Source organism: Chelonia mydas, chromosome 6 (assembly GCF_015237465.2).
Source record: "Chelonia mydas isolate rCheMyd1 chromosome 6, rCheMyd1.pri.v2, whole genome shotgun sequence".
Taxonomy (NCBI): Eukaryota; Metazoa; Chordata; order Testudines; family Cheloniidae; genus Chelonia; species Chelonia mydas.
The window spans coordinates 60336270-60360631 of NC_051246.2; the positions used below are offsets into that span (position 1 = coordinate 60336270).

Here is a 24362-nt window from a genome sequence, read left to right on the forward strand (position 1 = left end):
CATTGAAAATTCCCCCCATGGTTGTTAGTCCTCTCCATCTTGGCAGCATTAACCCACAAAAGTAGAACTGAAGCATTTAGTCGATGCATTGCCCATATGTACCTGTTTTTCAAGGTTTGGTTTGCTGATCTGTAGAGTCTGAGGTCCAGCGAGCCTGGTACCTGGGGCTGCTATCACAATGCTGGTGAGCTGTGCCATAGGGAAAGTTTTGGCTATGGTTGCTGTCTGCCCATTAACAACACGAACTGGGTGTATGGAGTTCTGTGAGGTGGGTAAAGAGCTGGGTGTGAACTTTGTTGTCAGCATCACAGGCCTTTGAATAAGCTGAGGAGCTGCAAGCATCGGAGGTGGTGCTGGGGCAATAGGAATGTTATTCTGGGCAACTGGTTTGGGTCGAACCTACAAGGAAAAAAACCCAGACACACAGAAATATATTTAAAATGAATTTATTGAATATATTTCTCTGTTTTAAATCTTTTGATTCAGCTTGTCTAAATTCTGCAGAACTATCTATCATTTCTTACAGAACACATTTTTATAATAGTGTCATAAATGTGCAATGACAATAAAGAACCACATTTTCAATTTGCTTGCATAAAACCCATCCATAACACTTGCACACACTGCACACATTTGCATGCCCAAATACTCATTTGCATGTTTAACTGTTTTGTATGTACAAATTTACTTTTTGGTTTTGTGAGGACAACAGATGCCCATGCAATATTTGCAGGAGCAACTTAGGCAATCGGTTTTGAAAGTATGTTTCAAAAGCTTTACACAGCTTTCAATATTGTAGCACTTTTTACACTGGCCAAGAGATCAATATCTAAACAGCTGACCCAAGAGCTAAGAGAAAGTCTTCAGAGACGTCCAATAAGTCACCATGGCCTATGTTGACTTCATGCATTATGCAGATACATTGTGCAACCTTTTACACCAGGAAACTGGTTCTGCTAAACTATGAACAAACTGTCCCCTCACTGAAAATATCAAAGCCTCTACTGGTAAATACAGCCATATTGCCACTTGCTCTTTTCTTTCTCTGATGCTATGATAAAGCATAATATTTGAGAAGATATCCATAGGTATGAAGCTAGGGAACATCTCTACAAAATTCAGGGGATCCAACATATTTTCTGGGCCTGTACCATCATTATCTTTAGCTATACATATCTGGCATATTCCTCGTTATACAAATATCTCATAGTTACAGAAAACACAAGTAGAAACAAAATCCATTAGGTCGTCTAATCTATCTCCCTACCGATAAAAGATTGTTTCCCATCATATATTTTCTGGTATCTTGTCCATTTTACCTTTAATGTCTCAAAATACAGGGTGTAGCCTTCATTTATGCCTGGAAACTATGTCACAGATTAACAGATTTTACTATCCCAATGTCTTGTTCTGATCATCAGCCTAAATTTTTCCTTTCTTAATTTCATCCCCAGTACTCCCAGTTATACCCCGTTGCTCCTTCTCTAAGAAGCTTCATCAAAAAATGCAAAGTAAAACAATTTAAAGCTGTATTGCTCAGCTGCAAATGGTATAAAGAATGGAAGCTGCAGAAAAGACTTCAGCTATTTCTCTTCTCCTGCTCTTGAATACTGAGCAATGATGATTGCAGAGATTTTGCAGCCTTCGGTGACAGTCTGATTCTGCTCCTACACTTTCAGTAGTTTCCTTTCACACATCTTGAAGGTAAGAAATGAAAAGAAAACATCCCTTATTTACTTTATGGCCAACTTCCCTCCTATTTTTCTTGTTCTTGGTACACTCACCTGTGGAAGAAAATTTGGACGAGGAGTGAGTCTGGGAGGAGGGATGAACTGTGGCACTTTGATGGGCTGAGGTGTAGCCTGAACCTGCTATACAAACATTAGAGAGAGTTCAACAAGAGGAAAATAGCTTTGAAGGAATTCATCAAAACCAAGCACACTGATAGTATTTTCAGTCCTGATGCTCCTCAGTTTAGGCTGGTTTCCCCCACTGTAAATAAATTCCCACAGCAACAGTTTCTGTTTTAGAATTATATTAAAGAAAGAGCTGGCCTTACACTTTGGTTCCTGAACATCCTGTATTGCAAATTGAAGCTAACCATCCCTTTGTTTCATCTAAAAGTATGTAATACTAGGCTCTGCCTCTAAAACAATTTCATTTGAAGGTAATGAACTTTCACAATTGTTTTACAAGTCAAAACTGCCTTCACAAAAGATAGAAAGTAAAACCAGATTTGGCTGCCCCACCACATAGACCTTCACATGGTAAAAGCACTTCTGTCTTCTCATGTGGAATGATATGCAATATCTCTAGTAGTTAGAACAAGGTCTGGGAGCTAGAACCCATCTTCTATTTCTAGCATTGTAAATGACACAGTACTTGACCCTGAATTAATAACTTTGGCCTGAATTTTCAAAGGTGGCTTTTAATTTTGAATATACAGCTTGAGACACCTCAGCCGTGATTTTTAGAGGGGCTAAGCTAGGCACTTCCAACTCTAACTGAAATCAGTGGAAGCTACTGTGGCCCAACACTCTGAAAAGTTGATTCTAGTTGTCTTCAGTGGAGCCCCCAAAATTGAGACATGCAAATTTAGTTTACACTTGAAAATGTTGGCTCTTTCTTCTCTGTAGCTCTGTTCAACGATGTAAAATAGCAATACTAATACTTCATCAGCATGCTGTAAGTCTTAATTATATGGGAAAATGTTTTGAGATCCTTGATAGAAACACTATAGAAACACATACCATTAGTAAACCTGCAAGTCTTTCATGGAGGTCACGGAAGTCACAGATTCTGTGACTTTCTGGGACATCTGTGACTTCGGCAGTGGGTGGGGCGGCTGACCCCAGGGCCACCTGAGCAGCTGGGATGGCCCCGGGGCCACCCGCATTGGCTGATGCTGCGGTGGCCCTGGGGCAGGCCACCCTGGCAGCTGCTACTGTGGTCCCAGGCAGCTGGTCCCAGGCGCTGCCCTGGAGCAGCAGCAGTGCCCTGGGCCACCCCCCAGCAGCAGCACCAGTGCTCCAGGCCACCCCCGCCCTGAGCAACAGCAGCAGTGGGGCCTCAAGCCGCCACCACCGCCACCCCCCTTCCCCCGGAGGTGCGGCGGTGGGATCCTAGGCCGCCCCCGACCCGGAGCAGCAGTGGTGTGGCCATGGGCCATCCCCTGCCCAGAGAAGCAATGGGGGTGGCAGCGGTGGGGCTCAGGGCTGCACTTCCCCCACCCCAGGAGCTGCAGCGACCGCCAGAGCACGTTCCCCCCAGAGCGGCAGCATCCACTGGAGCGCCATCCATCCCCCAGCACCTAAGATTTAGTTAGGAGTATTTTTAGTAAAAGTCATGGACAGGTCACTGGCAGTGTCTTCTTGTTTATTGCCCGTGACCTGTCCGTGACTTTTACTAAAAATACCCCTGACTAAATTGTAGCCTTAATCATTAGTGATAATTAAAAGAAGGGTCAACTCTGTGGACCAGGTAAGTTATTCAGCAAGGACTAAGCCTGAGCAGATATTTATCAATCCTTCTGGGAGACAATCACAACAGTGGGGATGGTGGAAAAAGACTCCACCTAAAGAGGTTTGTCCACCACAAATACAACTATTTGCCTCATTCAGAAGCAAAACACTGGCTATTTACATCCATCAAAGCTGTATTATCTTATAAAGGAAAATTTACGATATAAATTGGCCTGACTGTTGATGAAGCCCTGGATCAGCCTTTAGCCACAAAGTAAAACTTCCCTGTAATGGCTCTGTTCAATTGCCTGGTCTCTAGTCGCAGAAACCCAAATGCCCACATTGCTATTGTTTACATTTTTAAACAAAATTCTGTGCAGCTGATCAGTTACACAGCAGCTGCTAAGCACTCTCTGAAAGCCTGTTATAATCAAAAGTGAGACACTTTCCAAAATGTGGGCTTATGATGGCTGGATCCTGGTAAGAGGATGTGGTAAATGAAGACCTATAGGATGGGAGGTGTATCCTAACCCTATGTAAATTCAGTGAGCAAAGAAAACAAGAGAAGTTTGACACATTAGATAAGATGAGGATCTATACCAACCAAATAAATAAAGTCCACAAAGCTTCAAAAACCAGAACTACAGAACAATATTTTTTCACAACAGAGCTCTGCAGATGAGGTAACAAGAACTTCATACTAGTAACAGTATCTTTCCAAAGACCCAGCTTCTAGGGCAAGCTTTACACAGAGTGACTACAATAATGACTTAATTCAATAAAAATATTAACATACATAAATAATAAATATTTTTCCCGTAGGCTCTCAAAGCATTTCAACTAATTAAACCTCACAATATCAATGAGGTACTGCATGTTCCTATGTGTAAGAGTTCATTTTTCCTTCTGTGGGGCAAAACCAGCCTGTTTATAAGTAGTATTTTAAGTAGTCCCCCTTGGTAAATACACACAGCTCAACAGGTGCACACAGTCCCACATTCACACACACACAGACTATTTCTTCTGGCTTACCAAAGTAACTGTGTTTTTTGCCACTATTTGGACTGCCTCTGCTCCTGGACCAGTAACTTTATTTGTTGTCTGGAGGTTGACTGGTGTATTCTGTGCATCGGTGCTGAGGACCGCTTTCTGACTGTTGATTGCAGTAACCATGGCAATGGTAGGTCTTTGACCCACAACAGAGGCAGGCATGGTTGCAGGTGCTGCTTTCAAGACGAGAGGTAGTGTCTTAGTGGTGATCATAGGAGTTGTAGTCACAGTTTTCTAAGGGAAACAGAAAACACAGCTTAAGAGTCTAGAACATTACATATTGGACAGGATGTTGCTTATACTTGAGCTCAGTCAGAAATTATAGGTAAAAATGGGAGAAAAAACAGCATTGATTCTGTCTGCTCTCTATATACACACACTTTACCCTATGCCTGCAAAAACTGGAGAAATGGAAAAAATTCTTAATCTGACAAAGCCCTGAGATAAATCTTTACTAAAACTTGCAATCATACAGAAAGTATTGTGAACAATGCAAATATAGTATGCATGTACAATGGGAAAACACATTGTGAGATTAATCAGGTGTTAGTAGAGGCATAGCACCTACTTCTCTTACATCTTTTAGCTTTGTCTTATTGCCACATGAATATTGTCATGAGTGTCAGTTTCAGTTTCAATCCTTTAAATGTGAAAATTTATGGAGCACATCTAGTAAAGATACAGTCCCAGCATCTTTCTCATCAGCAGAGATCCAAACCTTTAGAGGAAAGTTTTCTATTTTTCAGATAATTTAGTTATCCAAAATGATCATTTTATTAGAGGAAGGAGGAGGAAACATTTCAACATTGACATCTTTAAGGACAAAGCTAGACCTCAATTTTGGATATCCATTTTTTTGTTTTTAGTTATATGTACAGTAATTTAGCAATCTGGACTCTTCCCTTCCCTGAGAAGAGCAGGAGGCCAACTAGCTAACTGCGGCTATAGAAGGAAACTAGAAAAATAATAAGCTTGGTGGAAAAATCCTCCATCACTATTTCTGTGTTACAAGGAAACTGATATGGGAGGCAGCCAGTTTTTAGTTTCAGCCTCAGGCTGGATACATCCTGGAGTTTTAAGTGTTGACTTTTAGTTTGTCCAACAGGCAGTAACCAATTAAATTTCACTTGTTCATACTGGAATTTTCCTTGTCCTAGGTTGCTGGACAATGTGATTTCTCTTGGCCTCACCTGAAGACAGCAATTTTGGAGCCTCTAGTCCCAGCACAAATATGAAATGCCTAAATCTACTACAGCTGCAAATATCAATTCTCAAGATTAATATGTTAAGGCCCAGATTTTTAAATATATTTAGGTATTGCTGTGCTTACAGCTGCAACACCTAACTGGTTTAGGAACCTACATCTCATTTTCAAAAGTAATTTAGGCAATTTATCTAAAACCCATTGACGTTAAATAGGAGTTTGTCTCCTAAGTGCCTAAATCCCATTAGAAAATGAGATTTAGGCTCCTAAATCAGTTAGGCTTTGCAACACTGAGCAAAGCAATGCTTAAGTACCTTTAAAAATCTGGGTTAAAGAGACTACCCCTGCAATATTTTCCTTTAAATTTTACTGTTTACTGAAATGTTTGTTAAGGAGAGATGGGAAAGGAGAAATAATCACGCAGAAGAGAACAAGGCAACTATTTCCACATGATGCCAGATCAAAATATACATTTTAAAAAAAATGAAGACAAATGGCAGCTAAAGGAACTGGTGAATGAACTTGCTTTCTTTTTCATCAGATCTACTATACTGATGTCACTGCATCTTTCCAGACTTCTTGGTGGAATGATCAGATGTTCCCAGTACAAAATGAGAACCATGGCCTGCATCTCTCTGATGCAAGTGCTACTATGCCCTAGAACAGAAGAAATGTTGGGCCAGGTATCAGGTGACACTTTTTTCTGGTGCTAACATGCCTGCTTTATGTCAGCTTATTTTAATTTCACCATTCTTTCCCCTCCTTAAAAAACAAATCCATGTGTAATTTCAATTGTTTTCCCAGGTAACTTTTTCAGTATATTTATTACATTATTTGGGAATTTATTTTGCCTTAATTACCAGTATTCTTCTAATTTCCTACTGTTTAGACGATATACTCTAGTTTTTGAACCCCTCACATGTGAACTATTTTCACGAGCAGTGAATTTGACCCTTTATAAATTTTATCAATCCCATTTATAACGTTGTCTTCTGTATCACAAGAATAAGAATAACTCCCTTAACCTTTCTTTATATCTTCGATTCATGAGTTTCTTTATTGACCTCTGCTGTACTCTCTCCAGGACAAGCGACCTCCTTCCTGTTGTGCATTGGCATTGAACAAAGTGTTCCAGTGAGATATAACAGTAAGAGGATCATTTTCATTAATAGTACATTCACCCACATACATTTTAAAGAAAAATGTAATCAATCATGTAATACAAGACATGACTCTATCAAGGGCTTCTAGTGAGATCGTATATAACGAAAGCAAACCTCTAATCAGCAGAGCCCACATAATGAATTTCCCTCTGTCACGTTGCTGCATGTTAATTATTTTTTGGCAGCTAAAGATGGAATATTTCTATATGAATATTTCTATATTTCAGTTTATGTATTAATACTGATGTAACATCAGCAATAAGACCATAAAATTTCACATCCATAGCAATGTGATTTTTTAAAAACAGGTTTGCTGCTTTTTACAAATCATACGATATTGGATTATAGTAAAATGTTACCATAGGGCAGTATGTTTACCTCTAATTAGGTTGTCTCTAGTCCTAACTTGAATTGCAATTGAACTTTCACCTAAAAAATTCATTCTGCTGAAGTGCCTTGGAAGATATGTTAGTTACAAAACTTTAAAAAATCAGGAAACTTTAAAAAGAGGCAAATATTTTACTTTTCCTAGTAGGTACAGAGGCTTTTCTCTTCTAGGAAAGAAGGCACGTTTTGTTAGTCAGTAGAAACACGGCAGAGTGTGAATGGTAGCGAGCAGAGGTTCTCCAGATTTATATCAGTGTAACTGAGATTAGAATAGTTTTTAGGATGCAACACCGTTCATTCATTCTGCTCCAATGGCAGTGTCCCTTGCCCTTCAGCTTATTGATGTTGTCCAAGTGCCATTGTTCTTATTCATAGAATCCAACCCCAAAAGGAACCATTATAACCTCCTGTGCAACAAAGTTTGACCTCCTGTGCAACAAAGACCATAGAACTTCCCCAAGATAATTCCTAGAGCAGAGCTTCTAGAAAAAACATCCAATCTTGATTTAAAAATGGCCAATGATGGAGCATTCACTACAACCCTTAGTAAATTGTTCCAGTGGTTAATTACCCTCACTGCTAAAAATGTACATCTTATTTCTAGTCTGAATTTGTCTACTTCAACTTCTAGCCATTGTATCAAGTTATAACTTTCTCTGCTGTCTTGAAGAACCCACTACCAAATATTTGTTCTCCATGTAGGGCACTTAAGGACTGTGATCAAGATACCTCTTAACTTTCTTTGTTAAACTAAATAGATTGAGCTCCTTGAATCTATTGCTGTAAGGCAGGTTTTCTAATCCTTCAACCATTCGCCTGACTCTTCTCTGAACCCTCTCCAATTTATCAACATCCTTCTTGAATTCTGGACACTAGAACTGGGCACAGTAATCCAGCAGTCGTCACACCAACGCAAAATACAGAGGTAAAATAATGTCTCTGCTCCTACTTGAGATTCACCATGACAGATATGACAGTATCTTCCAATAACCTGGGAAAACCTTATTCAGGTCCCACGGAGGGACGGGGTCCCGGACATGGGGTAGAGGCACTTCAGGCCCTTGAGGAACCTGACATTCATGTCCTGAGTGAAAATCGACCTGCCCTGGAGCGGTGGATGGAAGGCTGAAATAGCAGCCAAGTGGACCTTAATGGACGAAAGAGACAGGCCGTGGAGCTTGAGGATACAGAAGATAGTCCAGGATTAACTGCAGTGAGGCTTGCTCAGGCTGAATACCTTTATTCGAGGTCAAGCATGTGAACTGCTCCAATTTGGCCAGGTACAGGGCTTTCTGCTGCACAACACGACCTGTTGGACACCAGTCGAGCATCTTGCTCCTCCTCATTTAACCATGCAGCAGCCAAGCTGTCAGGTACAGAGCTGTGAGGTTTGGGTGCAGATAACTGCCATGGTTCTGGGACAGCAGGTCCGGCTGGAGGAGCAGCAGCTATAATGGGGTGGCCACCAAAAGGTCCAGCGGCGTGCCGAACCAGTGCTGGTGCAGCCAAGCCGGTGCTATGAGAATCACCTTTGCCCTGTGCTGCTTGATCTTCATGAGGACTCTATGGATTAACAGCAGTGGAGTGAAGGCATACATTAGGGCCCCCAACCACGGGAGCAGAAAGGTGTCTGACGGGAACCTCTGTTGATCCCCTGAATCGAGCAGAAAATGTGGCACTTCCTGTTCTGCCTGGACGCAAAAAAGTCCACTCGGGGAGTCCCCCACCTCTGGAAGATGATGCTGACCACCTCCGGATGGAGCAAACCATTCGCATCCCTGGCCCCAGGGAGGTGTGCAGCTAAGGGATGAATGGCATGCTGAACACAAAAGTTCCACAGCCTGAGAGCTTCTTGGCAAAGGACTGACGATCGGGATCCGCCTTGCTTGTCAATATAGAACACTGTGGCGGTGTTGTCTGTCAGGATCTGAACCAACCTGCCCTTTATATGAGGAAAGAAAGCTTGGCAGGCCAAGCAAACCGCTCTGAGCTCTGACATTTATGTGTAGGAAGCAATTGTTACTCAACCAACAACCTTGCATGCTGAGATTTCCCAGATGGGCTCCCCACCCCAGACAGGGTGACAAGATGACAAGAACAAAATATCGGGACACATGGGGGGGCAGCCACAGGCTCAAGCCCCCCACCAGGGCTGGATCTAGGTTTTTTGCTGCCCCAAGGGGAAAAAAAAAAAAAGCCGGAGTGCCGCCGAAGCAAAATATCACGACAAATGGCGTCCCGACCGTACATCGGTCGGGACGCGGGACAAACAACTAAATATCGGGACGTCTGCTCACCCTAACCCCAGATCTGAGGCATTGTAGACTAGGGTAACCGACGGGGCCAGAGCCGCAAAGGGGACTCCCTCCAACACTGATATGAGATTCAAACACCATGTGAGTGATGACAGTATGTGGTTCGGTACCTAGACTACAAGGTCTATGTTGTGTCTGTTGGGGATACAGACCAACCCCAGCTAAGCCTGTAGGGGCCTGAGGCGAATCCATGCGTACCGGACCACGTAAGTACTGCCATGTGACCCAACAACATGTGGCTGCCATGTGACCCAACAACATCAGGCATGTGTGAGCGATGGTGAGAGGGTGGCCTCGCATGCATGAGATCAGGTCTGTCATGGCTCGGAATCGGGCTCCGGAGAGGAAGGCTCTGGACCAAGTAGAGTCGAGGACTGCTCCAATGAACTCTGCGCTGCACCAGAACTAAAGTTGATTTTTTTTTCGTTTATTAATGGACCTAGATCATGACAGGTGGAGCGAACCAGATTGAGGTGCAGCTGCACCTGATTCCAGGACTGGCCTTTGATGAACCAGTCACTGAGGTACAGATAAGTCTGAATACCCCAGTGACTTAGGTAAATGGCCACTGATGGCATGCATTTTGTAAACACTTTCAGGGCTGACAAGAGACCAAAGGGTAGTGCTGTGAACTGAAAACAGCACTGGCCCAGCATAAAATGGAGGAACTTTCTGTGTCCTTGGAAGATGGAGATATGGAAATATGCATCCTTTAAGTTGAGGGCAGCATACCAGTCTCCCAGATCCAGGGAGGGAATAATGGAAGCCAAGGACACCATGTGGAACTTCAACTTTTTGAGATGCTTGTTGAGGTGTCGCAGGTCTAGGATGGGTCGCAGGCCCCCTTTTGCCTCCAGGATTAGTAAATAATGGAAGTATAACCCTTTTCCCCGCATTTCGCGAGGGACTTCCTCTACTGCCCCCATTTTGAGGAGGCGGTCTACCTCCTGGGAGAGGAGTTGCTCATGAGAAGGGTCCTTGAAGAGGAACGGGAAAGGGGGACGGAGGGAGGGGAGGCTAAGAACTGTAGGGTGTAGCCTGAAGATATTAAGTTGAGCACCCAGTGGTCCGAGGTTATTTGCGACCAGGTTGACTGGAAGGGCCGCGACGGCTGAGGAAAAAATAGGAGGGTGGATCTTGGAATATGACTGGGGTGCAATCCTTGAGCACACCCTCAGAATGCCTGTCTTTGGCTCTCATGGTGTCTTGAAGGGCTGGGCTAAACAAGCGAATGGGAGGACGAGGGGCATTGTCATTTAAACCCCTTGTCTCTGTCCTTTCTCCTATAAGTGCCCTTCTGGGGAGGATCCCAGGACCTAGGAGGAGAAAGAGGAGAGAACTGCTTCCTAGCCTGCTGTGGAGCATGAAGGCCCAGGAAGTGGAGGGTGGCATGGGAGTTTAAGGTCATGCAGCCTTGCATCCATGAGCTCAGAGAAGAGCCCCTGCTCCCTCATACGGGTGGAGAGTGGGCTCCCTCATACGGGTGGAGAGTGGAGAGTGGGCTGCATCTCCTCGGATAAACCCAAGAATTGCAGCCAAGAGCTGCGCCTCATCACCACTGCAGAGAGAACGACCCTGGTCACCAAGCCCCTTGTGTCCTAGGCCATCTCGAGGGTGCCCCTCACCATTGATTTGCCCTCCTCCACTATTGTGGCCAACTCCTGGGTGTGGTCCTGTGGGAGGGCCTCCTCGAACTTGCCAAGGGAGTTCCACAGATTAAAACTGTACCTGCCCAACAGGGCCTGGTGGTTGGACACCCGAAATTGCAGACTGGCCGTCGAATAAATCTTTCTGTTAAAAAGGTCCAGTCTCTTGGAGTCTTTATTCTTAGGTGTGCTGCTCACCTGTCCCTGCCTGTCCCTCTTGTTGACTGTGGACACAACCAGAAACCCAGCAGGTGGGTGCGTATAGAGGTATTCACACCCCTCTGTGGGGACATAATACTTCTTTTCCGCACTTTTGGAAGTGGGCAGAATGGAAGAGGTCTGCCACAACTCCTTAGTGATCCCGAGGACCCTTGGGTGGACTGGTAGCATGATGCGGGCCGAGGCAGTGGAAGATATGACATTGAAAAGGTCACCCACTTGCCGCCAACTCCTTAATTTTCAGGTTTAAGTTGTCAGCCACTCTCTTAAGGAGAGCGTGGTGCTCTGTAAAGTCACTGGGGGGAGACTATCAGTCTGGGAGGGCCCTGCCACTGCTTTATCCAGCAACAAAGACGATGAGAGCATTGCAGGTGGAGGGGTGGGTTCCCCTTCTCCTTCTGGGGACGGCTCCCTAGGCATTGGCGCCTGTTGTGCTGTCCCCATGTCAGATTCCGCACTGTGCTCCGAACCCGGTGCTAGGAGTCATTTGTCCGAGGCGGCTAGGGAGGAGTGGTGGGAGTATGCAACCGGCATCATTCGTATACCCCAAGGATTCCAACAAGGCCATTAAGCCGGCCACTGGCCCTGCTGCCATGTCGCCACCGCAGATGTCGTGCAGATCTCTGGTGCCGACTGAAAGCCATACTTCCTTGGTGAGGGACTGAATTCTGGCTCTGACTCGGACCAATCCCCTTCCAGTGACCAAGGTGGGACTCTGGAGGCCTGTGTCTGCTGGCTGACCCTTGCTGGAGACCGATGCCTAGAGGATGGGGATCGGCATCTGTCCATTGAGCGGTACTGGGACAGCGGAGACCAGTGCTGCGATGGTGAGCGGTCCCACGCTGGTGGGGATCGATGCCTGGGAGATCATCTAGGTGATAGGGATCTGCGCCGGGGTGATCTCTGGTGAGAGGCTGGCCGATACTGAGAGAACGGAGATCAGTGCCTCGATTCCAGTGTTCCATGCCTTGTAAAAGGAGGGCATGGTGCTGGAGAACTGGGTCTTCTGGCTGGAGACTGAGGTTGCAGGACTGGGGTCCTAGGTCATGGAGATGCTTTTCGGGCACCACCGAGGGGGAATGGTACTAGGTGGAGTGCTCCACAACAATGCTGTGGTGCTGGAAGTGGAGTCCGATCGTGAGGCTTCTGACGCCGGACGAAGTGCAGCCTCCATGAGAAGGGCTTTCAAACGGATATTCCACTCCTTCTGGGTTTTGAGACAAAAGTTCTTGCAAATCCTACACTTGTTTTTTATATTGAATTCTCCCAAGCACTTCAAACAGCTGCTGTGGGGGTCACTAACAGACATCGGCCTATTGCATGACGAACACGGTTTGAAGCCTGGGGAATGGGGCATGCCCTACTCTGGGGCAAAGTCCCAGCGAGGACTTTCAGAGTAACAGCTGTGTTAGTCTGTATTCGCAAAAAGAAAAGGAGTACTTGTGGCACCTTAGAGACTAACCAATTTATTTGAGCATAAGCTTTCGTGAGCTACAGCTCACTTCATCGGATGCATACTGTGGAAAGTGTAGAAGATCTTATATATAACAGATCTTCTACACTTTCCACAGTATGCATAGATCTTCTACACTTTCCACAGTATGCATCCGATGAAGTGAGCTGTAGCTCATGAAAGCTTATGCTCAAATAAATTGGTTAGTCTCTAAGGTGCCACAAGTACTCCTTTTCTTTTAGCGAGGACTTTAGCAACTAAACTAACATTTAACTTAATGGCTAACTAACTACCTAAGAACTATATACAAAGATGACAGACAATGGGCTATTAAGAACTGCTAACACTCTTGCAATGCAAGATAAGGTACTCTGACCAACTATCAGGGATGGTAAGAAGGAACTGAGAGGGCACAGGGTCAGTAGTGCCTAATATACCGTGCATGAACATGGCACTCCAGTGTGCCACTGCCGACCCTATGGATACTGCTAAGGCAAAAATCTCCGACGACGGTGCACATGGGCATGCACACACCTAGAATGGATCGACATGAGCAAGCACTCGAAGAAGAATTATTACTCTGATTCATCAAAACACTAAAGCATATACTTAACTTCAAGTACTTCAGTATTTTATTGAACTGGGACTTATGTGATCACAGAACACTTAGTTCTAAGTATAAGTTTTACATGAAGAGTAGACCTTGAAGGTTAAAAAAAAGAATCGTATACTTCAGGGAACTCCAAGAGTGAATTCTACCATACTCCTATGTAAACATGACCTGCTCTACATGACCTGCATTGTGTTTTAACCTCTGCTCTTCTGTGCAACTGGACTAGAAAACTGTTCCACTGTATGGGGTGAGTCATACTGATATAATAGACCTTAACTGCTTCTTCAGACTCACTATGTATAGATGCCTTATGGGCTACAATTCTTGCCCTTGCATACTAGAAGAAATGCTGGTTAACATTTACTTTTTAGAAAGGTGGTACTTCCTCCATTCCTGAACTTGGAGGTTCTGAACCCGCTTTTAACAGAAATAACAAAAATCATAAACTGCAATTTATTTTGACTTTGGTTAGAAGTGACAGCAAAAGAAGGGACCAGGAACAGAACCCCACTTGTATGTGCACAAAGGGGCAAATCCATTTGCGCAGAGGGCCACCACAAGGCCTACACACCATTTAAGTCCCACTTGAACTCTGTTTCAAGGACTTAAATTAGCTTTTATGCTCATCCCTCTGCACAGAGATGAATTTCACCCCTAAATAAACAACATGCCTTACATATCACAGAAAGGCTTCCAGTGTTTTTACCTGTGATCCAATCAGGTTTGGAGAGGGTGCAGTAGACTGCTGCTGCTGAAGTTGTTGTAGTGGTTGCTGTTGTGGATTTTGTAGTTTGTTTTCTGACTGTACCAATGGCTGTATTTGAAACTTATTATCTGGCTGTTCCTGCTTTACAATCAGATTCTTCCGCAGCTGTTCCACCACTCTCTTCTACCAGATGAACAGAAACACAAACAGAAATGGTTATAGAATTTAGTTGCATATATATAATATATAAGTAAATAAATAAATAAATAAGAGGATAATGCTTTAGGACCTTTTCTACTGGATTATGGAGGCAAAACGCAAAGGATTCATATTGTCACTCTGGTAAGAGAAATACGTCATATGTTTAGAAATAAAAGAAATCCTGACCCCACCACTGCCTAAAATAAATCCTTTTCTCCCACACGGCTTAAGAAGAAAGAGTAAAGTGTTTACTGAAAAAGTCTTGTTCAGAAGTTCCAGCAGGATTTCTTTTTTTAGGATTTGGGAACCAGCGTGGTCTAGTAGATGGAACACTGGATTGGGACTCATGAGACGGGGGTTTTATTCCCAACTCTGCCATTGGCCTAATGGGTGACTTGCCTCCATGCTTTGGAACACGGGCTTTAAGTTTAGCAGGGGTGTTGCCCTAGTGATAGAGATGGGCTTTTTGCTGTCCCTATGAAAACCAAAATCTGGCCAATTCATAAGCTTCTGAAAATCGCAGTTGGCATATGATCAATACAGACTTATTAAGAGTCTCAGAGTTGACACTGATTGCTCCTCTGTCCCAGTCTCATCCTGCACTGAGAACTGGATGAGACATGGATCCCTCAGAAGAAGCAGGCAAGCCTTCTTAACTAGTCTGCTAGCTCCTGATTGGTCACTTTCTCCAGGCCCATCTCGGCCTCTGGAAGACTAAATCTTGTTGGTAGCCTGGTCTGCACAGGTTTACTTTTAGCTGGGAGTGTCAGGGCACTGACACTTCCAGCAGGGGTGCAGAGAAGGCCTGATAGACCCCATCACACACCTCCCCCTGCAGAACGAGCTTTAGGGCCCAATCTCCCCCTTCTGCAATAACCCCACTATCTTGGGGAAAGGAAACTGCACCTTGATGATGTGAACCCCTTTGGTTTTGCACATGAAAGGCACATTGTTGCAGCACCAAATACCACTGAGTAACACCAGGATTATTGTCCTTCATCGTCTGCAACCATTTAAATGATGCATGATCCATTATTAGGTCAAAGGGAACCCCTAAAAGATAATAATGTTAAGGCCCTACAGCCAATCTGATGGCCAAGCACTCCTGCTTGATGGTGGAGTATCTAATCTCTCCTCACTGCAGTTTCCAATTTAGGTATAATACTGGATGTTCCACACCTTGAAAACTATATGACAACACTGTTCCCAAAGCAACTGGGGAAGTTTGAATTTGCAGTAAAAACGAGCATGAGTAGTCCAGGCACCGAAGGAAGTTGACATAGGATAATGAGGTTTCCTACCTGTAACTGAAGGTTCTTTGAGATGTATGGTCCCTATCTGTATTCCACTGAGCATTATGCCCATGCACCCGGAGCCGGATCTTTTGAAAGTAGTACTGTTCAGCTGTCCGTGTATGCGCCATGGTCTTGCCCGAGGTGATAAAGGGACGGTTGGGCCACCAGCGTCTCCAGTTCCTTCTCTACCACAGAGCTGTTGAATCCGCAGCAGAGGGAAGGAGGAGGATAGGTTTGCAATACAAATAGGGACCACACATCTCAAAGAACCTCCAGTTATGGGTAAGTAATCTCGTTTTCTTCTTCAAGCCATGGTCCCTATGGTATTCCACTGAGGGTGAGTAACAAATAACCAAGCGTCCATTGCAGAATCATGCACTAGAGTTTAGTGTGTGGAAAAGGTGTGTACTGAACTTCATGTGGCTGCCTTGCATATATCTGTGAAGGGCACATTGTGGAGTGCGGCTGTAGTTGATGCTTGTGATCTCATGGAATGGGCCCGAATCCCTCGAGGTGGGGATTATCCTGATAACTGATAGCAGTGCATAATACACCCCAAGACCCACTTGGAGATTCTCTGGGTAGAAATGACTTGCCCTTTCATTCTCTCCACCATGGCAATGAAAAACCCAAGGGATTTCCTATACAGCTTTGTCTGCTCAACGTAAAAAGCCAATGCCCTTCGAATGAGTGAAGCCTTCTTTTCTCATTCGAGGCTTGAGTAAGAAGGTAGGTAATTGAGGTGGAATTGGGAAGCCACCCTGGGTAGGAACTTGGGGTGAAGGCATAAAGAGATCTTGTCTTTATGGAAAGTAGCAAAGGAGGGGTTAGCTATCATGGCTCCCAATTTGCCAATCAGCCTAGCCATAACCCATGGACGGCCATAACCCATGGACGGTGCAGAGTACTTCTGAGACTTGGAGGAAGACTTACTGCCATGGTTATGTGCATCCTTTCTTGGTTCATGGCTAAGCCCCAGTGTGGGGTTCTTAGCACTGGTACCAATGAAGCCTGATGGAGGTTCTGCGGCAGAAGGGGCATGCTTCGCCTATTCAGGCTGATGTACTGGGGGGAAAGGGGAGGGGGTTCCCCATCCAAGATCTAATACTGCTCCCATGGCAGCCTCCATAAGGTCTTTCCTGAAACGGAGACTCTGGTTCTCCCAAGTATGGGCAGGAGAGGCACATACTTCACCTGGACGCAATATGGGCTTCCCCCAAGCAGTACAAACAGTGCTGGTGCTCGTTGCTGATGGAAAACTAGTGAGGGCAGGAAGGACAGGTTTTGAAACCCAGCGTCTTCAGCATAATCCAGTACCCAGGCCCACATTACAGAGGTGGAAGCGGGGGTGGGGGTGTAAAGTTGGGGGAAACACTGTCGAAGTGGCGTCCCAAGTTCTAAATCAGGTACAAAAGGAAGAATCGAAGAAAAACCAAAAAATAAATGCAGAACAGATAAGAAATTTAAACTACAAACAGCACTAACGATAGTTTTGAAAGTTTTGGAAAGTTCATCACGAGGATGATAGCAGTAGAAGCTCCGACTTGGATCATGTGGCCTTGAGAAGGAACTGGAGACGCTGGCAGCCTGTCGCACCGTTTATCACCTCTGGTGAGATGAGGCAGAATAGGGCACATGCTCAGACCGCAGAACAGTACTACTTTCAAAAGCTTTGGCTCCAGGCACATGGTGCATGTGCTTAACCCTCAGCGGAATACAGACAGGGACCATCACTTGAAGAAGAAAGTCTTTATTTTGGTAAAGGGCTTGTTACATTCAGTTATCCACTGGATTGCTCTGGTTGCAGTGGCTTTCATGAGATCTGCCAAAAGAGCTGCAAAATGGGACATGAACCTTCAGTAACAGCTTGTCAATCCCAAGAAAACCTGTACCTGTTTCTTGGGTGTGAGAACGCAGGCTGTCAGTCTTATCTTGTAGGGGTTGAATCCATCCATTTCCTATGAGACAGCCTAGGCCTGAGACCACCACTGCTTCAGGAAAACCCAGGCAACCAAAAAAGGCCTGATAGATCCCATCACAGGCCCCTGTCTTTGTATGCATTATGACGGTCTTAATTAAATGATTTCACACTATATTTTCCACAGACCCCTATCTCATTCAGAGTACAGAATGGACAGTGCTCAGTGAGTTTATTGTTACTCAATATTCTTTTTATCCTCCTCATTCAAAGTGTGGCTTCAGGTCTTATCTGTTATACATCATCCAACCCATGGGCAGCGGGTCACATAGGCAGGGGGAGGCGTTGCTGCCCCAAACAACCAGGCATGACCCCACCCCCTGCTGTGACGCTGCAGCTCCAGTAGTCCTCCTGGCTCCCAATCCAGCCCCCCAGTACTCTGGGTCTGGGGCCGTGCCTTCCCACGCTCCGGAGCTGGGGAGGCTTGGCCACGTGCTGCCCTCCCTCCCATGCTCCAGGACTGGGGCTGCACGCTGCCAGCCCTCCTGAGCTTGGAGGATGGGGCCACACACCGCTTGCCTTCCTGCTCCCCCGGGTTGAGAGGATGGGGACGTGCGCTGCCCACCCTCCCAGCGCGCCTTTGGGGCTGGGGTGCTAGCTGTGGAACTGGGCCAGCGGCTGTGGGGGAGAGGGGGGCGGCGGCTCTGATGGGAGGTGGGGCTTGGCTCCAGCGGGGCCTTGGCCGGAAGGGGCAGGGCTGGGGTTTAGCCGCCTCTAGCCAGCGGTTCACGTGCCACCCATGATCCAACCCCTGTACTGAATGCACAACTATTAATTTCCTTATGGGCATTTCCAAGGTGCATTCACTGTACTATCCAAGTATTTCACAAACATCAATGAATTTATTTTCAAAACACCCTTATGCAGAGGAGGTGGCATCATTACCCCCATTTTACAAATTGGGAACAGAGGCATAGAGAAATAAGGTAAAAAATGTCTACTAATTTGGGTGGGACACCTAGGGCCTGATTTTTCAGACTACTTAGCATTTTTAATCATTGTATGCATTCAAAATACAGCCCCAATCAAGGAGTACTCAGAAGTTCTGCAAATATCGCCCCTGTTGTTTGGGCACCCAGAAAATTCATTATACATCTTTCAACATCTAAAACAGATGAGGATGGGATTGTACAGACAACAGCTTCATGCACTACACAACCCTGATTCATTCCCAGAATATACAGTATTCTGTGGACTGAACGAGACAGTGGAAAAAATAGTATGTGATCATGTAATTAAATACTGGATACCTCAAAAAACTCACAGTTAAACAGTAAGTGAATCTCAGTTTTAACTACAGTAGAACTCCTGCTCTACTTAAGGGGTCCAAATGAAGGCTGCACAGGCACCCTTAATTCTGACATTTCCTAACTTCCGATTCCTTGACTTTGCAATTTCAACATTTTTTCATGTATTTTTAAAAAATTTAATTATTACCACCACCACCACCACCACCACCACCACAAAGAAGGCAAACAGTTTTGATGGCCGGGGGGGAGAAATCATGGCACAGGCATTTTTTGCGGGGGGAGGGTAAAGATTTCCTACTACTTTATAGATTTTATGAAAGGCAAGGATGACTTAATATAAAAGTTCCCTCTCCTGATAACTTTTCTTCATCCTCAGAGGATCACTTTATAGGCTGAAGGACTGATTAGCTGCCTCACATGGGCAACCTGGGCTCAAGGATAAGCTCAGCTTCACACTCGCACCTTAGGGCAGGCTAGGGTTGGGAACAACATGAATGGGATACTTTCAGTCTTTTGGGTGGCACAGGAAAAGGCTATCTTGCTTTCCACATACCCCCTCCCACGGTCAATTTAGGGCAGATTCAAAGTCTCAGGAGAAACAAGTAAATCCCTCTTGACTATGAGGTCATACGCTCCAATCCAACTCTACAGTGTGCCCGCCTCAAGAGCAATGAAATAAATGGGAAGAATGGTGGCCTAGTAGAAAGGGCTCAGCTAAAATTGGAATGGAGTAGATAAATTTTAATGGAATTAAATTCCATTGGATATGCAATGCCATCAAAATCAAATCGCTTTGTGAAATTGAATTGATTTTGCTGGAATTTTGTTTTTTAAAACCAAGAAAGAAAAGTTCTAACAATGTCAAAAATATCCTGTTTTGATATTTTTGGAATGAATCATTTTGATTTTTTGATTTGAAACTAATTTTTACTTTCTGTTATGGTATACTACAATACAAAATTCTAAAAAGTCAAAATTGAAATAAAACATTTTGAATTACCTGAAACAATTTTTTGGAAGGGGAGAAGGGGGAAATTTTCCTTTGTGGAGAACTTTGAAATTTTTGGTTTTTGCACCAATTTGGAACTAAGCTAAATTTTGCAAACTGAAATTCTTTTGCAAAACAGAACTTCTGTCCTCTACACAACTCTAGCTATAATAATCCATGCTTTTGATTCCAAATTCCCTGCCTAAGGGAAATTAAGACTACGCTCGCACCTACCAACCTCCCAGAGAAAGAAAGCAGTCGGTGTTGGATGCCAAATTGGAGGGTTTCATATCTGTAACTTTAAAAAGTAGATCAGAGAGACTGCCCACTAGAAAGGAAATTCAACTCTTGTTAAGTACACAATGAAACTTGTGAATTCACATTATTGACCTTTTTGCAAATGACTGAATTCAGCAACTATCAAGTGTATCAAGCAAAAGCTATTTGGCTGCTAAAAATGCTCTTTGATATTCTGAGGAGAGTCAGCTGACAACTCTCTCCACAGTTGTATGCCAGATACTTGAGATTAAAAGAAAAGCAGATCCAAAGTCACAGAAAAATTGGGAGTTTGAAAATGACCAAAGTGAAAATTAACAACTTCCTACTGTATTCACAAAAGTGCCAAAAACTGCCAAGGACTAACAATGCCTGAATCTGTTTCCTCCTACTGCACACAGTAAAGACAGTAGTGTAAAAAATATTTTTTTAATTCAATAATTTTATATGGAGACTTAACTGGTCTGTGTCTGTCAGCCCATTCATAATTTAACAATAATCTAAAATTGCTTTCTGAAAACATCAACCATGGTAACAAGCTAAAGTGCCATGTCAGCAAGCAGAGACAGGAACTGAGAGAACAAATTTCCAGAAAGTAACCCGAATTGAGGGGGAGGAGAGGAGAACATAGCAGAGGACAAAATATAAACGCAAATTTGTAATACCTGCCAAAAATGAACTCCACATAAAAACTGCACAGGAAACTAAAGAATTACTGTACCCGACACAAACAGGTCCATAAGAAGCCATCCATAAGAAATTCAGTGATAATGGTGTTCTTCTACTGATTTCCTAACTCAAGGAAACCAGCAGCAACCATGCAAGAACTCGTTCCCACAGTGTTCTTTACAACAGAAGGGAACAGTAGGAAAAGGAGAAAAAAAAGGCAGTCAGGCTTGAGTACTCCTAAACCATACAGTTACAGCAAGGTGACAGCCAATCAGAACGGGATTTCGGAGAGTAGGAGTCAAGTGAGTCACATCACATTCACAACTGATCCTCCCCCAGGTCCTGAAACAAAGCCCAGGAGATCTGGGGAGGAAAAAAAGGAGCGAAACACTTGCAAACTTTCATTATTACCCTGCAGGAAAAAGATGACTGCATATTTGGCACAGGACAGATAGCGTAAGCAGAAAAAACTTGTTTTGTTGGAAGTCTACTCTGGCTTTTTAGAGCATGCTGAGAGCTGCTTGATAGCCTCATTTTCTACCATCCATAATTATTATAAGGATATTCAGTTGGGAGGAACCACCAGTAAAACTGAAGTTTGTAGGAGAGACCAATAACTTCTGTCAGTTAAATTCCTTCTAACTGTCAATAAAAATACACCTGCATTGAAGCTACAAAATTACTCCACAGCCAGAGAGCCACAGGACAGTGTGTTCATTATTCATTACCAAGGGCAGCAGTGAATTGTACATACACAAATAATTTAGTTTCACCTGCAAAATCAGACAGTTTACTACACAACTCCTAAGGCACCTGTCCATATTAGAGCTCACAGCCATGTCTGAAACAGTTTTCAAACTTTGCTACAATGGGGCCAATTTGTACTACACTGAAAACAATTACATTCTATGCAGTCAGATCCGTGAGGGCAAATCTTTGCACACTCATGGAGCCTACTGAAGTCAATGGTGATCTACCAGCCAGGTGCAAGTGTAATGCTGACAGATACCAGTCATCAACAGGCGGGATCAAACCTAGGACTCCTGAAGCTCAGGTGTATGAGCCATTACTGCATGAGCTAAAAGCCACATGCCTTTTCAGGGCTGCCCAGAGGATTCAGGGGGCCTGGAGTCTTTGGCAGCGGGGGTTCTTCTGCTCCGGGTCTTTGCCGAAGACATGGAGCGGAAGGACCCTCCACCGCCGAATTGCCGCTGAAGACCCAGAGTGGAAGAAGCGGCGGCAGGTCCTTCACTCTGGGTGTGTTCGGCAGCACTGAAAGACCCCCCCCCGCTGCCAAACTGCCACCAAAAACTCTTGTGGGGACCCCTGAAAACTCTCGTGGGGGCCCCTGAGGGGCCCAGGGCCTGGGGCAAATTGCCCCACTTGCCCCCCCCTCTGGGCGGCCCTGTGCCTTTTAGCTAAGGCTGTAACAGACTCATCCATCTCTAGCTGGGCTAGGTGACAACAGAGGGGGACACAGAGCAACACCAAGCAGGCCTGGGTTACACAAGGGTCCACCCACACAGCTCTGTTTGCAGGACTGGGGACTATATTCAACAATTGCAGTGGAACCTTGCTAGAGCTGGATTTGACAGCATAGTGGTTTGAAAAAAATCCCTATCCACTCTGGGGCATTAAATCACGCTAGAAGTGTGGTAAAAAAATAGTTCTCAACCATGATGTTGCCAGGACTATGCTTAATCAGCTTTGAATCAGTTTGTGCTCCAGTACATACAAGTCTTCAGGGTAAATTTGCAATGACCACATGTTTCCTATTAAAATCAACACGAATTACATATCTAAAACCCTGCACAACCCTTTGAAAATATCTCCTTAAGGTCTGGAAGCCTAGACATTTGCAACTCTTTTGTCCCCGTTCTTACCTCTTTATTAACAGTTTCTTCACATTTTTAAACTCAGATAAACTATCAAACACAATTTGATAGCTTTTTCTGCATCAGACACACATAAGGAAAGGTTTTAAATATGTCCAAGTTCCCCTGTAGTTGCTTTTTCTCAATACTGGACATTTATGAAAAGTTGCCTGCCTCTCATCATTTTAAAATTGGTTGACTCCATCTGAAGCCTAATACCAACCACCCCTTTCCACCCATAAGAAAAGGGAAAATAATGGCTAGTCTACACTAGAAGCATTACAGCGGTGCAGCTGCATTGCATTTGGTGAAGACACAATATGCTTATTCATACCCTTGAGTGACATAAGTTATACCGACATAACCTGTAGTGTAGACAAGCACTTCCTTCATTTTATTTCTTTACTGTATTCTATCCAAAGAAGACCTGCCAGTCCTCTGCAGTGGCTACTATCAGACCACTTCAAAACCCATTTGTCAAACACTGCTTATTAAGTCTACTGCATAATTTCAGGGCTCCTAGTCCCTTGATGTCATCAGTAGGTTTCATTAAGCCCTGTTCATACTGAAGAGTTCAAAGAGTCCTTGCCATCTTACCTGAGTGTTTCTTACACATTGTAATTGTTATCAATATTGATACATTCAGTGATGCTATTGTCTCATTCATGTAGCAAGCCTGTTCCAAGAATTTTCAGGTCTCAGGCTGCAGAATTTTTCCTGGCTTCCATGATGCATAGGCCAGAATTTTCTGAGCCACTATGGCCCTCCAGAAACACAAAAATATATTTTTTAAAACTGGGTCCACTCATTGTCCTCATCCAGATAATTCAGATGCAAAGGTTTTCATAAGATGCCTGTCAGGAATGCTCTCTGAAGCAGAACTATATTTTCCTCACTTTTAAAGTGCAACTTTATTAGATAAGGGTTATTTAAATTTTTAACCAATATTACACATACACACACACACACACACACACACAGTTCAAGGGATTTAACAACTTTTGCACCATGTCCCAAAATTCCCTTTGGTGATTTTGTATTTTCTTTTTAGAACACCCACCAAAAACTATTCCTATAAAAAAGACATCCCATTTTTATTGTTTAAACATCAGAAACAGAGACAGAGAATATTACAAGGCTATCCATTTTATACCTTTTTCTACCATGGAAACAAAGCTAGCTCTGTTTCAATGTACCAGTTGCCTGCTAGCGAGTTGCTGTAACTTTCCACCACATTCAGGAAGTGGACTATTAAGTCTACTCTACTACATTTTCACAATGCACTAGGAACATTCTCTATGATTTAAGATTTGCCAACTACTGAGAATGAAACAGCAAGAGAAAACAACAATTTCAAATAATACCTGAACTCTTGTCTGGGAAAAAAAAAGTATTTGCTGGCTATGCCAGAATTTATTAAAGACAATCTCCTCTTCCTCCATTCCCTTCAAAACAATCCTGCTGTTACTGAATGGGAAATAGAATAGCTATGCTTTTAAATAAAACAGAAAGATACCAAAATGTACACTGTAGACAACAGAGCCGATTAAGGAACACTGCCACATATTTATTCTTTAAACTGGAAAATATTTACTAAAGCCATACTTTAGGAGT

The 24362-nt window shown here is 44.0% G+C and overlaps 1 protein-coding gene and 2 long non-coding RNA genes across 21 annotated transcripts in view; 2 read left to right on the forward strand and 1 right to left on the reverse strand.

The window, feature by feature from the left end:
- The window catches only part of PHF21A (PHD finger protein 21A), a 239400-nt gene that overhangs the window by 26162 nt on the left and 188876 nt on the right, over positions 1-24362 (reverse strand). For 14 of the 19 annotated variants that reach the window (XM_043549985.1, XM_037900140.2, XM_037900145.2 and 11 more), the window contains 4 exons: positions 14218-14400; positions 4494-4745; positions 1785-1871; positions 103-399 (listed from right to left, as the gene is read on the reverse strand). In XM_043549985.1, the coding sequence (XP_043405920.1) occupies positions 103-399; positions 1785-1871; positions 4494-4745; positions 14218-14400 (819 nt within the window). Of the gene's footprint in view, positions 1-102; positions 400-1784; positions 1872-4493; positions 4746-14217; positions 14401-20870; positions 21039-24362 lie in introns of those variants that run through there. The other 5 variants (XM_037900141.2, XM_037900146.2, XM_037900139.2 and 2 more) reach the window with 3 other exon arrangements.
- On the forward strand, positions 395-7832 carry LOC122466442. The gene is made up of 3 exons (XR_006291920.1): positions 395-1704; positions 5669-6398; positions 6800-7832. It is a non-coding gene; the product is annotated as an uncharacterized LOC122466442 (long non-coding RNA).
- Positions 7839-11381, forward strand: LOC122466443. Its single transcript, XR_006291922.1, has 2 exons — positions 7839-10104; positions 10871-11381. It is a non-coding gene; the product is annotated as an uncharacterized LOC122466443 (long non-coding RNA).